Source organism: Poecilia mexicana, unplaced genomic scaffold (genome assembly GCF_051168715.1).
Source record: "Poecilia mexicana isolate PSO_F unplaced genomic scaffold, ASM5116871v1 scaffold_18, whole genome shotgun sequence".
In the NCBI taxonomy this organism is placed as follows: domain Eukaryota; kingdom Metazoa; phylum Chordata; class Actinopteri; order Cyprinodontiformes; family Poeciliidae; genus Poecilia; species Poecilia mexicana.
In genome coordinates, this window is record NW_028263387.1 from 14,554,274 (window position 1) to 14,568,132 (window position 13,859).

Sequence of the window (13,859 nt, forward strand, 5' to 3'; positions counted from 1 at the left end):
AGAAACAGCCTGCAGTTTTCACCTGAGGTCACGGATGTGACCAACAAGTTCATGATTTGGAGAGATGAACCAAAACTTTAGGCAACATATGGAGGTTGAATAACTCACCAATATATTGTACCCCATTTTCAACTTCAGGAGCATCAGTTGATCGATGGCCAGTGCTGTGGCCGTCAGTGACTGACCAAACCAGCTGCTTAATGCTTAAAATCCCCAAACAGAAACTTTATAAGAATCCTGGATTTATTGTAGGCGTCAAGTGGAATGGAAATCACCAATTGCAATCTAAAGAATAAAATTATACATTTTTGGCCGGAGAAAAAAAAAAAAGATCAAGCAATGCTTTGCCCTTCAAACTTATTTATTGATGTACTGAACATTGAAAAAATCCAAAGTATCCAAACACAAAGTAAAGAACATGTACATCCTCTTAAATAGTCAAAAGATATTCTGCTCCAAAAATGCTGTAAACCAAGTTCGACTATACAACTTCAAATAAATAATCCCATTAAGTAGTGAGATAGACAGGGTTGGAGGGAGCGGTTTTTTCACGCCGGACCATTGGCAAAATTCGCAAAGACCAAACCATCATTAAAAGGTTTCTAAATGAAAAAGATTAACGGCGGTAAGTCGGGCGTGAAAAATGTGCTCCCCGTCTCCCCCCACAGCAGCAAGTATCACAACTCATCTTGACTTAAAGTTTAACTTTTACAAGTAACAACAAAAGGAGGAAATAGATAAAGAAAATAAACAAAAAAAAGCAGTTGCAAAGAACTCTATAATGCATAGCACGCTGCTCGTTTGAGGGGGGAAGCATGACTAGTAACTGGCTGAAACACCAACCAGGATGCAGGTGCAGTAATCAGTGCATCTAGACGTTTGGTCATGATGATCTTGTTTAAGGAAATTTAGCAGCCAATTTCTTTTTCTTTTTTTAAAAATGGTTTTTGTCGACGTTAATGCAACTGCTTCACTGTCCTTCCCCAAACATTATAAAGCAATATACACCTTTTTACGATTTTAAAGACAGGTTATATGCATTACATATATATGAGTATGAAAGAAATCAAAGTTTTTCCAAACTGTGGTTTATATCCATTCTTTACCACATAAATATATATCTATAATGTTTATATATATATTAAAAAAAAAAAATGTCTATACTTTAATACTTTTTTTCAACAAAGCAAGACTATCTACAGACCAAACAACCAACATATTTGATGCACTGAAATGCTAGTCCATAGGACGACAAATAAAATCTTAACCTCAGGGAAATTAAAGGCTTCAAAAACAATATCTTACATACTTGGGGAAAAAAAAAAAAGGTATAATCACACTTTCCAACAAAGTCTAACCTAGAACAAAAAAAAGGTCTGCTTAATACAACATAAAAAAAGAAAGAAAAAGACTTATTTACAAAGCTCAAAGCTCAGAAGTTATCCGTTTGATTCTTCGGACTTTCTTTTTAAATGCGGCTGCCATCATCAGCTTATCCACAATCTTTCATACAAAGTATGTAAAAACCCCTAATGGTCGATATTAAGACAAAAATCCGTCTAATGATACCGTAGGTACACCACAAAAACACCATGAGCTCCATCTGAAGGAAATCTTAGAGGAAGAACTGATTTTAATCCCCCAGAGCCTTTTAAGATCTCTCCTTACTGTAATTTTGCATGCACTTTTTTTTTAAGCAAATAAATGTTTTATCTTTATTTTTGTCAGTTTCCAAATCTAAAAATCAGAAAAGCGAGTTTGTAGTCGAGCAGACCACTGGGATGAAGGAGGACCCACAAGATGATTTACAAATGAAACCAGCACTGGTGCCGATTCTGTAATCTAAAGGTAATACAAAGATCTCAAAAGGTATCTTTTACATCATAAATCTCTCCAGAAACATCAACCACTGCAAACTTTCCATTTAAAGTTCAAAAGCTCACAAGGTGTCATATGAAGATATTTCTCAAAGTATCCAAGTCAAAATATTTTGTTCCAGGTCCAGTAAAAAGTTTCTCCAAATTTTTCTTTTATAAAAATAGATGCTTTTTTTTTAAACCCACATCAAAGAGGTTCTTAGCTCTTTGGCAAGGTACTGCTTTAAGAATTTTTTTTGTCTTTTTATCCGTTAGGATTACAAGAAGCAACATTATGCAGCCAACCAATTACCAACTCAGTACAATAAACTAACAGAAACGGCTCAAAATAAGTACTTGCTAACCACTCAAAGCGTAACGCACCGATGGCAAATCAGGACACAAAGAAAAAATCACAACACATAAGCCTTACGAGACTAATGGTATCAAAAGTAATGTGCAAGAAAAGTCAAGAAAACTGTAGTAACCTTATAGGTGATCCATCTGTGAAGACAGCGAGATTCAATGTCAGGTTTTAAATCCTGCTGGGGTTTTTTTCTGCTTTAAACCAATTAAAATAGTCAAAGTGTCGCAATGAGGAAAAACAAAAACATTGTTGGACTCTAAATATGGATTACAAAGATGTTTTACTAATGTAGAAAGTTACGGTCAATATGCTTCCATTTTCTTTTTCCTTGGTGAGTTTTCTAGAAACAATCTCAGCGGGTTTTTTTTTTTTTTTTTTTAGGCTTTGTGTGTTTTGTTGGTTTTGAATGAGACTTGCAGAACTCTGTCCCCGAGGCGGTATCCGTTCAAGCTGGCAATGGCCACGGCCGCCTCGTCGTAATTAGTCATGGTGACAAAACCAAATCCTTTGCACTTGTTTGTGTTGAAGTCGCGGATGACCTTGACGTTTGTGACGGCGCCGAAAGGCCCGAACATCTGCCACAGGATGCTTTCGTCCGCGTCTGGAGCCAAGTTGTAGACGAAGATGCACCAGCCGGTCCCCGCGTGCCCCGGGATGTTGATGCCAGCCAGACTGGTCACCCCGTCAATGGCCATGGGGGAGAACCGGCTGAAAAAAAAAACAACAAAAAAGAAAAATCCCAAACATGGTTCAAGGCAAAACCAGAATGAGAACAGAACAGCCCGTTTAAACAAAGATCAGTTTTTAATCAAATCTGACAATTGTCTACAGGGTTCAGCTGCATCCATCCTTCATCCTTACTTACAGTGCTTTTACCATTCACTGCAATGAAGAGGGAAAAAAATGTATTCAAAACCTCACTTTGCTATAGGAGTGCATCAGATTGTGAATCATAAAATGGAAAATCTTCCAAAACCAAGAGAACATTAAAGTTCTGTTTGAATCTCATCCTAGACTTTCCCTTTACCTTTAAAAATCAATATGTTACAAAAAACACTCGTTAAGAGGACCCAGATATTTAAAATTGTGGACCTGTATTTTAGCTCAAGTATAACATGAATTGTAATGAACCAAGAGGTCTGATTTTAGGGATCTCTACTTCCAGTAAACATTCAACAGTGATTCTTTGTTGATAGGATGGACATGTTTAGAGCAGCTGGAATAATTTTGCATTTTCAAACAGCTGGGCTATAACAGATTATTGGATAGCCATTAACTAACCTCTACATTAACTACAAATGAGGTTCCCCACCAACAGTGATTGTTGCTGGACCAAGTCCTTAAGATGCAGGTGTTCCACAAAAACCATGTCAGTAATCATCGTCAATAAGCTTACTATGCCAGCATATTTGACCAAAAAAATAAAAAATTCAACCAAGCACTTTGTAATTGCAAAGAAGTTCACACAAATGAAATGACACATATATCATGGAGTTTGACCTTTAACGTAAACTAATGGTGTGAGAATTAAATGCCTTAAAATTATGATGCTTGATCATAATGGGCCTTTTCATTACTTTTTTTTAACTATTACATTCTGCATCTCAGCTTTGCAACTCCATTTGCAAAAACAAAGCTCAAAGGGCCGAGCAGAGAACAATTAGGGGCACAGAGAAGGTCACTGGAGTATCCTCAGTTTAGGAACTCTTCTAGGAGCGCAACTCTGACCATGGTCAGGACTCCTTGTAACCTCATGACTTAGACCAGTGGTACTGCAACATCAGCTGTCAATTTTAATCTTTGTACATAAAATTTCATAAGCACGCCCATCTCCATAGAAAGCTACAACCCATCCTTCAAGTGGAATTACTTTTATGGACAAGTCACAAGGTATGTAGTTTGATAGCCAAAGACGGGCCTTTTTATCTGTGATAGTTATCAGAATATATTAAAGAAATATGACCTTAGAAGCAACAACAAGTTGCACTTGTTCTTTGAATTTCAATTAATTGTGATGATTTTTCTTTTTTTAAACTTTTCATTGGATTTTTTGATCAACACTGCAACGCCTTCAAACTGACCTTTTTGCTCAAGGCTCTTCAGGCTGAATCTCATACGAGTCGATGCTTAATCTCACAAGTCAGCCAGAAAATACAGCTTTCCACACTTGTTAAAAAAACAGCTGCTTTTCAAGCTATGATTCCTAAAAAAAAAATCCCTTGAAATCAAAGGCACAGCATAACTGAAAATCCATATCCCATTACAGTTTAAGTTTTTCCTTAGACCAAAATAAAGCGGCATAAAAAAGCCCTGGCCATTAGTGAGTGTGGTTTTGCGGTTTTGGGAAACAAAATTCAGAGTGCTTGGAAAGCCTATAAATTATTGCAGCAGGTGTCACACAGGATTAGCTGCTCCAGTTGGCCTCTCAGGGAACATCCACTGTGACAGGTGTGCTCAGAGCATCAAGGACCCACAGATAGATTTGGCAACGAAGACGTACGCAGAGGAGCGAGGCAGACATGAAATCACAAGTGTATTGTTGCTGCTGATGGCCCTTTGAGCTTTCAGAAAGCTGGACTTCAATCACACTTGAGGAAACAACACCAATACTCTGGCAAATCCTGAAAGGTGTCTGATGCAACCAAGTTTAAACAGAACACGGCTGTCCATAATAGATCAAGGTAGGAAAAGTGAAGCTCAAAATATAGGCACGCAATTTTGTGCAATAGCAGGGATGATTGTAAAATGTAGGTCTTTGTGATGTAAACAGTAATCCAGAAATGTGACCTTCATGTGTCACGGTTCTGCATGCCTAGGTTTGAATGAGCACTTTAGGGGAAACTTCGACTGTGCTGTTTCTAATGGATGTTTATCCATACAAACATCAAGCCCACAGTGACTTCAAACCAATCACAGAATGCCTTTTGTTTGTCCATGAATATGCATCTTAGGATGAAGTACATAACAAAATATAATGCAAATACTAAACGATGTATTACCACAGAAACTTTTTTTTAAGAAAACCTTCAGGTGGTCAATGGTTTTGGATTTTTAAACATTCATCCATAAAAAATAATTCAGTTTTAGTGTGTGAACTTACTATGGTAAATTCCAAATTTCAGAAAGATATTACACGCAAGTCAGAAATGCAATTAATTAAAAAAAAAAAAAATTCTAAGATTTCAAAATTGTGTCTTTGTAACACAATTTATCAAGTGGAACAATTTACCTGATCCATTTTCCACAAAGAAATATCAAAATTTGACTAAAAACTGAATGTAAACTTTGTTGAAACTAGTTGACTGTTGCCATGGTTACTCAAAGACGAGGTGGGAGCTAGGGCTGAGCGATAGGGCTCAAAAAATGCATCATGATGTAAGCATTTCTTACCAGTGACTAGATAATTTGCAGTATTTTGGACATTTAAGCCAAAAAAAAAAAAAAACTGACATGACTTTTCCTTTTATCCACAATTTCCTCTTTAGCTGCTTCTCTTTTTCTCTTATTTTGTGGCATGGTGGCAAAACTAGGTAAATGCACTGTGTATTCAGACATATTTTCTAGTGATATTGGCCATGTGTATTATAATAGCTATTGCTTCATCGTCCAGCCCACGCGGAAGCCTTCTGAGTATTTATACTAATTTGCATAGGTACTTATGGGTGGGAACAGGGCGGTCCACGCAGCAGCTGCACTATTTTACCTAAAGGGATTGTGTGCAGCCACATGTACAGATTTATACACATTTTTTGTTCATTGCACTGTTCAAAATTTGCCAAAAGGAACCTTATGCACGAGGCCCATATGATTACTGTAAAAATTGTGTGAGGAGGGAATTACTTATCGCATCATTTGAGAAAAAATGTATTTGAATTTGTTAATTAAATTTGTAATTAAAAACACAGGCAGTGCTGTCAACCAGTTTAATTTTATGTCAAATGTAAAATAATTCAATAGTATGATTAAAAGCAGTTACTGTGTGCAGTTTTAGCAAAACAAATCACATCTTTATGCGACTGGTATCCTGATACCCATTTCAAATAGTGTAGCTTTTAAGGGCAGTTTTTAAGAGTCCCCCCCCCCCCCCAACACTCACAACAGACACCCTTACATGTATGGCAGTGTGTGAGCTACTGTCAAGATTTTAACATCAATTTTATGTGTTGGTTATTTATGTATAACCAACAGAATTTACTCAGAACTTTTGAACAGAGTTTACAGATGTACTAAAAGATAGTCAGCTGGTTTTATTGGGCACCAGGTAATATTTAGAGACCTCAATTCAGGGTCCTCTTGATTGTACCATTAGAGCCTCTTCTCACTCCACAAATCAACCTTTTAGTCTTACTCACAATCTTTAAATATTAATATTCACTCCTACTGATTTCTGTGAATAAATTACACTCTGTATCTGTTCATGCATTCTGTCCCCTTATTGAATTAGGTCGACCTTGTGAAGCATCAACTACCTACGCAACAAAATAAGCCCTCCCATTAGGTCAGTGATCCCTGAGGACCAATTAAAACAGATTTCAAAAGAAAATATGATTACCTTTTGACTCCATAGGCCATGTTCAGCAAATTGTCCAACCTTGAGGAAAACAGAACAAACATTTCAGTAAGTGAAAAGCTTTGCTGGAAATGATGCATTTTGAGAAGATGACAGACAAAAAATGGTTTCGATACAATGATTAAAGTCAGTTGTTCCACTCATGGGGATCCCAGGACTATTATGACCTTTAATAACCCGCTGACTGTACTTATTTTTCAATAATCAACCTACACAGCTTAGTCAACAGGAGACATGCAGTTTACACAGAGCTTTTAAAAAGGGCTTTAGCAGCATGTTACAAGAAACTCTTTAGAGATCAGTATGGTGAGTGGGCTGGAAATGTTTTTAAATTAACACACCGACCCAGGATTCATCATTTTCTATATTTGAAAAGAATAAAATAAAGTAAAATATGAGGGGATGAGGAGGGGATATGGTGGTGAATGTAATGATGGGGTTGAATCATTCGTTCAGGTTGTCTCTGATCAGATTTACTTCTGTTTAGATGAGTCCCTTTTACCTGAAACGTTGTGCCTGCTGTGCGAGGGGTCCTGGGTACCTTCGATTGGGAGACTGATACAGCTGAGACAGCAGCGCCTGACTGGTCTTCTGGCTCGGGTTGTTTGCAAACTTGACTGTAATGGGTTCGGTTGCACCGGGTGGCTTCTGACAGTTCAGACCCTTGATTGCCTCCTCAGCCTCAACTCGCCGGTCAAAACGGATGAAGCCGACCCCCCTGGAAACGCCTAAGGAGAGCAGAACACTCATGTAACAAACCTTTGACAAGAAAAGAAAAAAGTTATACATCTAGAACCCCATGTTATTGAAACACCAGTTACTTCTGCCAGTGTGCACATGCAAAATTTATCTCTTTTAGGGTTCCTTTTATTTTTATTCCTTTTAAGCAGATACTTCTGCAACCCTTGAGCCAAAAGACGTTTAAACTACAAATTTTACACGGTTGCTTTGATAGCTAAAAAATGTCTATGTTCCATTGTCAAATTATTTGCTCAGCTCATGTACAGTGGACTCTCCCAGTATTTGCAGGTTGAGTGACCACAGCTGCCTGTGAATAGCTGAAATCCACAAATACTTGAGACCCACCCCAACAACAGATGCCTATTTTAATATTCCAGATAACTATACCTTAATGTACATCAATACACAATTGAAGCCATTTTAATACTACTGCAGAAGCCAGTAGTGTTACTGACCTACTGACCTTGAAGCTCAAGAAAAATTAATGTCACCACTGGATTAGTGGCTTTGCAAAGGCCAGCCAATAGCTTGCCAACCCTCACTGTACCTTGGTATTTCAGCTTCCCAAACTGCATCATAAATTTAGATAAAGATAAAAAAAATTAAAAATTAAAAATCCATGACTAAGTGAATTTTTCTGTAAATAAGTTGGAGTTGGTATTCACAGATCTTTCTGAGACCCTAACACATATAAGTTGGGTTCACTGCAGACTCAATCTTCTTCCCACATTTGCAAATTGATCCAAGAAGCTGACTTTTGCTTTTGCTTTCAGTATTTAAGTGAAAATGGTGTGCTTTTGTTTACTTTTCCCTAAAACGTATTGCACAGCTTTGCTGTGTCACTTTCGGGATTTCAGCTTTTACAATCATTTCAGCTTTTATTTCTCCATAATGAAATTATTGCAATCATTGTTCATTTGTTTAAAACTGCCTTTTGGAAACATCTGCAGGTTTTTCTAAAGGTTTTTGACTAAGTTTACGCATTCCTCATGTTACAAATTGACAAACAGACAATGTTGTATAAAAAAGATTAATGTGAAGGGAGCACATCACTCACTCTTTAGTGGGTGACGTGTAATCAGGCACTTAAAGAGTCTAATCACAATTTTGTCTTAAATTTGCATCTTAGAGAAACCGTCTTGTTGAATTTGTGTGAATGTAAAGGGATTGGTGCCTGCTCTCTAATTTTAAGAGCAGGCACTAGCAGGAGAGCAAGAGAACATGTGAACAGCCCTGGAATGTGTGATTTCTTTGAAAAATAAACTTGCCCAAAATTAATGCAAAAGGATTCTGTACCCATCTACTGGGAGAGAGAAAAATAAACAAAAAATAAATAAATAAATATGAGCAGATCCATTTTGTTTTTAAAAAAAATAAGGATTCTGCTTTTAAATGATGCCTGAGAAACATCATAAGTAGTCTAAGTACAGGCATCACATGTAGACCTTGGAGAATGGAATCCAAAAATTTAAAAAGGCAAATGTGAAGAGAAGAGGCTGAAGTAGAAAGAAAATTTAAAGCACCGACTCCTGCTACTTTACAGCCGCCACTTTCATATTCTGTCGATGCATATTTATGAACAGCTCTAGTGGAAAATTGCATTTTGGGGAAGAGTCTCACACCAGCACCTCTGATGCATTTCTCAGCTCAGGCGGCGTCTTTTTGTTCAGTATTCCCAAAGGGAGAAGCCGAAAGGGGAAAAAAATGTGAAAGTTAAAAAAAACACAGGGGGAGGTAGTCCTGTTCTACTCACCGGTCACCTGGTCCACCAGGATACGCGAGGTAATAATTCGTCCGTACTGGGAGAAGAGCTGTTCAAGTTCTTTCTGCGTCATGGTTTTTGGTAAGCCACTGACGTACAAATTTGCATCTCTTATAGAAGCGGAGCTTGGGCGCGCATAGGAAACCTGCAGTGGGAAAGCTTACATGAGCACCACAAGATAAACATCACAGCAGCACCTGGTGATTAACTCATTATAGACTGCCTACTGACTGGGTAGGCTGCCAGTCACTGATATTAAATTGTAGAAGGGGACACCTTCAATGCAAACAATACTTGGTAGCATTTACCTAGATCATATTAGACTAGATCATATTAAACTGCATCAGTAGAAGCAGAGAAACAACTTTAACTTGTACACCAATTTAGATTAATAAACTCCAAAATATTTTAGCCTACCCAGTCTGTTAAACCCATTTTCAACTCAATGACAGAGTTTAACAGATGAAAAACTCAATTGAAAACCATCAGATACAGTTTTAAAGCAAAGCCTCATTTCATTTCAGGAAGGTGAATTAAAATTAATAATCATTAATAAATTGCTTTTCACCATCATTTGCCAAGTGAAGAAAAATTACAGCTACAAAAAAAAGCTAAACTATAAACAAGACTGCACAATATTAGGTTAACTCACGACTGCCATAAAACTATTAAATATTGTGAATGTGACATAAGTTATAATTGAGCAACATTTTATATTTTCTTACTTTTTTTTCTTCCTACATTAATCATGACATCAGTTTTGGAGATCAATTGCAGTGAAAATCCAACCAACAGGCTAATATTAGAAATGAAGAGAATTTGGTTGGAGACTGAATCACAAGCTTTTCAGCTGGATCAATCCTTGAGAAATTAAAAATTCTGTTATTTTTCTGATCTGTAAACACAATAAATGCTGCCAGGCCACATTTGTTGAAATGGAAGCTGCAGATCCCATTGATAGGCTTTCATTCAAGTGGCCAACGCCTACGGTTAGACTTCAGAGGTGCAGGTCACTTCAACCTTTGAAGTTTTGGCCATTTGGTACCAAACTTGGTCAGGTTTCAAAAAGGTCATGTTGTATGCCCTCATTTAAATTTTATGTTTCAACTACTGTAATTTTTACCTGTCAAAGGTGATACTTCAGTGTTATCTGTCATAAAATATTTTTTAAATATCTTCAAAGATTTGCCATTTTGGACTTCACTTTGGAAAACACCTGTAATTTTGAACACTAGCATTTTAAGTGTTCTTTGTTTAGAAATAACAACAATAGAGTCATCAGTTCAACTGCTTGGGGAATCACTAGAAATTCACCTTTGAATTAAGAGTAAAAATTTTGGGCACATCAACTGAGCAATGATCAAATCAGTCTAATCTTTGTTAAATTAACAGCATTTAATTTAACACTGTAAAAAAGAAAATACACTTTCAAGATCCAAAAGCAATGGCAGCACCAAGCCCATCTAGACAGCTCTTAAAATGACATTTTAACATGGCAGCTCTTTATGGCCAATATCATCCATTCCTTTCCAAAGTCAAGACTTATCTGAATTGCCAGTAGAAATCAATTAGATAAAATAATGCATTATAAACACATTTATCCATAAACTGACAAGCAAAAATGCCTCGCGAATCAATATGTCATTATACCCCTCAGTAGTCCAATTCATTTTTCTTCAGTTCTCCAGCTCATTTTTCAGGCAAGCAGACATTTAACCAATGAGAGATGAGGAACGTATCAAGTTCAAATGCAGCCGTTTATTTTTTCATTTTAGGAATGTTGGACTGGACCGATTTAATTATCAGAGTGGTGCAGTTATTCTACATTCTGCTTTAATGCAGTAATGGTGTAAAATGCCTCCTTTTATGGTAGAAGAACAGTCAAACCATTTGATGAGCACACCCCAAAATCTGTACTGACATGAATGCAAAAAGTGTAAAAGCTGCAGCTTCATGACAGGATCCAGAATACGCTGTCCTCTCACCTCTGCCTCCATCAGCCTCACCTTCTCACTTTATTTGATGCAAATGCACAGAAAGGGTGCTCCTTCAGCAGACTATGGTTTATTTGCACATCTGACGGTGCAGCGAGAGAACTTTAGACGCGAGACACAAAGAAACGTTACCATGTCCTACTTTCAGGGGCACAAACTGGGAGATTAACTGAGGCACAGACATGAAGAAAAGCAATGTGCCTGCTCCGCTTGTGAAAACAAAGCAATATGGTTTATAACATGCGATATCAATGCCAATTTTTAAAACACTGAACAAAAAAAAAACAAAAAAAACATGCAGCTTAAAGTTTTTTCAAGCAAAAAGTCACTTAAGATTTACTTCAGTAAAAAAAAAAAAAAAAAAAAAAATATATATATATATATATATATATATATATATATATATATATATATATATATATATATATATATATATATATATGAGCACTAAAGATAAATCTAACTCTACTGTCCACATTCCAATACAACTACATGGAGCAAATGAGTTTTCCCCCCACAAGCGTGTCGAGTGCCATGATGAATGCTAATGGCAGCTGCCTCCCTGTAAAGGCATACAGCAGAGCTAGTTCACATGCAACCATAGAAACAGTTCTGCTCTACTTGAGGACCAAGCAAAGCCGTCTGTGCCCAGATTAACAATAGGCTCCCTTACCGCCCCACATTGCTCCGGCATTATAATGCCTCAGCTCAACTCGGTAGATGTAGATATGAGCAGCACATACTGTAGGAGTTCTCTTGTACCTTGATAACTTACCTTGATGGTTTTAGTCTGAAGTCTCAAGCCGTTTAAGGTATTGATGGCCTTTTCTGCATCTTTAGGATCCACATAATTGACAAATCCATAACCTAAGCTCTGCCCTGCAAAACACAACAATAAAACGTTTCAGACTCAAAGTGTAAAAACAGGGTAAGAAGAAGAAGAAAGAAAAAAAAGCCATTACAAAGACTGACATTTCAACATAATGTGGATACAATGACTTATGAGTCATGGGCGAATGCAATTGTGGAAAAAGATCAAGTGCCATTTTACGGAAGCCAACAGACTGAGGTAAGTTGCAGAGAACAGCGTTATCTTTGTCAGATTATACAGTTATTCAGGTCAGAAGTCAATTTTTAAATGACCTGCTTGAAAAACTCATGGTAGGAATCTCAAATATGCTCTACAACCAAAAGGTTTCAAGTTACAATCCATGACAAAGAAATATTTTAATTTATTCAGCTCATCTCAAACTGCACAATAATCAGCACCAACTATGCACAAACTAGAGCTGCCCAATATTTAAAAAAAAAAATCTTGCAATGGCAACACCATTTACAAATATTGAAATAACCATGAGATTTCTTCTTTCCTTCAGTTCTCATCTGTGTGTCCATCACTCTGTAAGCTTTCGCATTTTGGGCAATGTCTCTTGTTCCTGCTGCCGTGAGAATGCAAGTTCATAAATCTGAATACATTAGCAAACAATTGTTGTACTCCAAACAGCCTGATGCACTCTGAATATTACACACACTGAGGCTATTGTGCAACCTTAAATCTGAAATTATTACAACAGCACTGAAGTTCTCCAGTTTTTTTTTTTTTTTACCTATTAACTATTACCCTGCATGCCAAGAACTAAGGGATTGATTTTTTAAATATTGGAGGGGAAAATGTCAGTGTCCACAATATTTTTGCTTTCTCTGAAATTCCAGCAGCTATTGGACTAGGAAAGTTGACAAAGACAGAACCAGAAATAAGTCTTTCAGTTTTTCCAAGAGTTGTAAAATGAACTTTTCTGACCAGAAGGCTTCGAAGCCACACATCTTTCTAACAGATTCCAGAGTACAATTATTCAGATACTGTTGCACAGAAGTGAAAAACTCTAGTCTTCAAGGCCAGAATCCTGCAACTGTCATTTGGTTCTACTTCAGCACACCTGAATCAAATATTTAGTGCAACAACAGGACTCTGGAGAACTTGACTGAATGATGAGGCAATTATCCATTAAACTCAGGGGTGTAAAGCCAGGGATGCGACGAAAGATGACAGCCCGTAAAAGCTGGTGATCAACACGCCTGATCTAGAATATATAAGCAACTGAGCACAACTGCCCATTTCTGTAACTGGAAAACTAGTTGTTTGGAAAACGTACAAAAAAGGAGTGAACACTCTTAGTTTTCTTTTAAGAACCTCTGCTTTCAGTAATTTGACCTACATTTCCTGCATAAAATGGCAAAAGGACATTTCTACTCGTAGCGCTGTCGCCTCAGCTCAAAACACCTTCCGTCGAAAAAATTAAATGAAATATCTGAAGCTCAAAACTGGAGCAAGCCAATGCTGAGGTTTAGGAATAAAAAAAGAGCAAACAGCAGCTTTAGCGACAAGACTATTATTATCTCATTATCAAAGCAACTTGAGGGGTTTAATCAGCCTCAAGGTTTTCCAGGTAAGACACTAATTTTAATTGATGTCTGGTTTATAAATTTAAACACTTTATCTTATTAACAGGACAACTTCTTGGAGAAACTCCTACAGCAGATACTTTGGGGTTTATGTCCATCAGGTCTC

At 37.1% G+C, this 13,859-nt stretch overlaps 1 protein-coding gene across 3 annotated transcripts in view; it reads right to left on the bottom strand.

The window, feature by feature from the left end:
- Nucleotides 1–343: 343 nt before the first annotated feature.
- Nucleotides 344–13,859, bottom strand: part of elavl2 (ELAV like RNA binding protein 2) — a 41,022-nt gene continuing 27,506 nt past the window's right edge. For 2 of the 3 annotated variants that reach the window (XM_088015541.1, XM_014990561.2), the window contains exons 4-8: nucleotides 12,066–12,169; nucleotides 9,288–9,441; nucleotides 7,296–7,521; nucleotides 6,776–6,814; nucleotides 344–2,931 (exon numbers count right to left, since the gene is read on the bottom strand). In XM_088015541.1, coding sequence (XP_087871667.1) covers nucleotides 2,601–2,931; nucleotides 6,776–6,814; nucleotides 7,296–7,521; nucleotides 9,288–9,441; nucleotides 12,066–12,169 — 854 coding nt within the window. In that variant the 3' untranslated portion in view covers nucleotides 344–2,600. The remainder of the gene's footprint in view (nucleotides 2,932–6,775; nucleotides 6,815–7,295; nucleotides 7,522–9,287; nucleotides 9,442–12,065; nucleotides 12,170–13,859) is intronic. The other variant, XM_088015542.1, reaches the window with a different exon arrangement.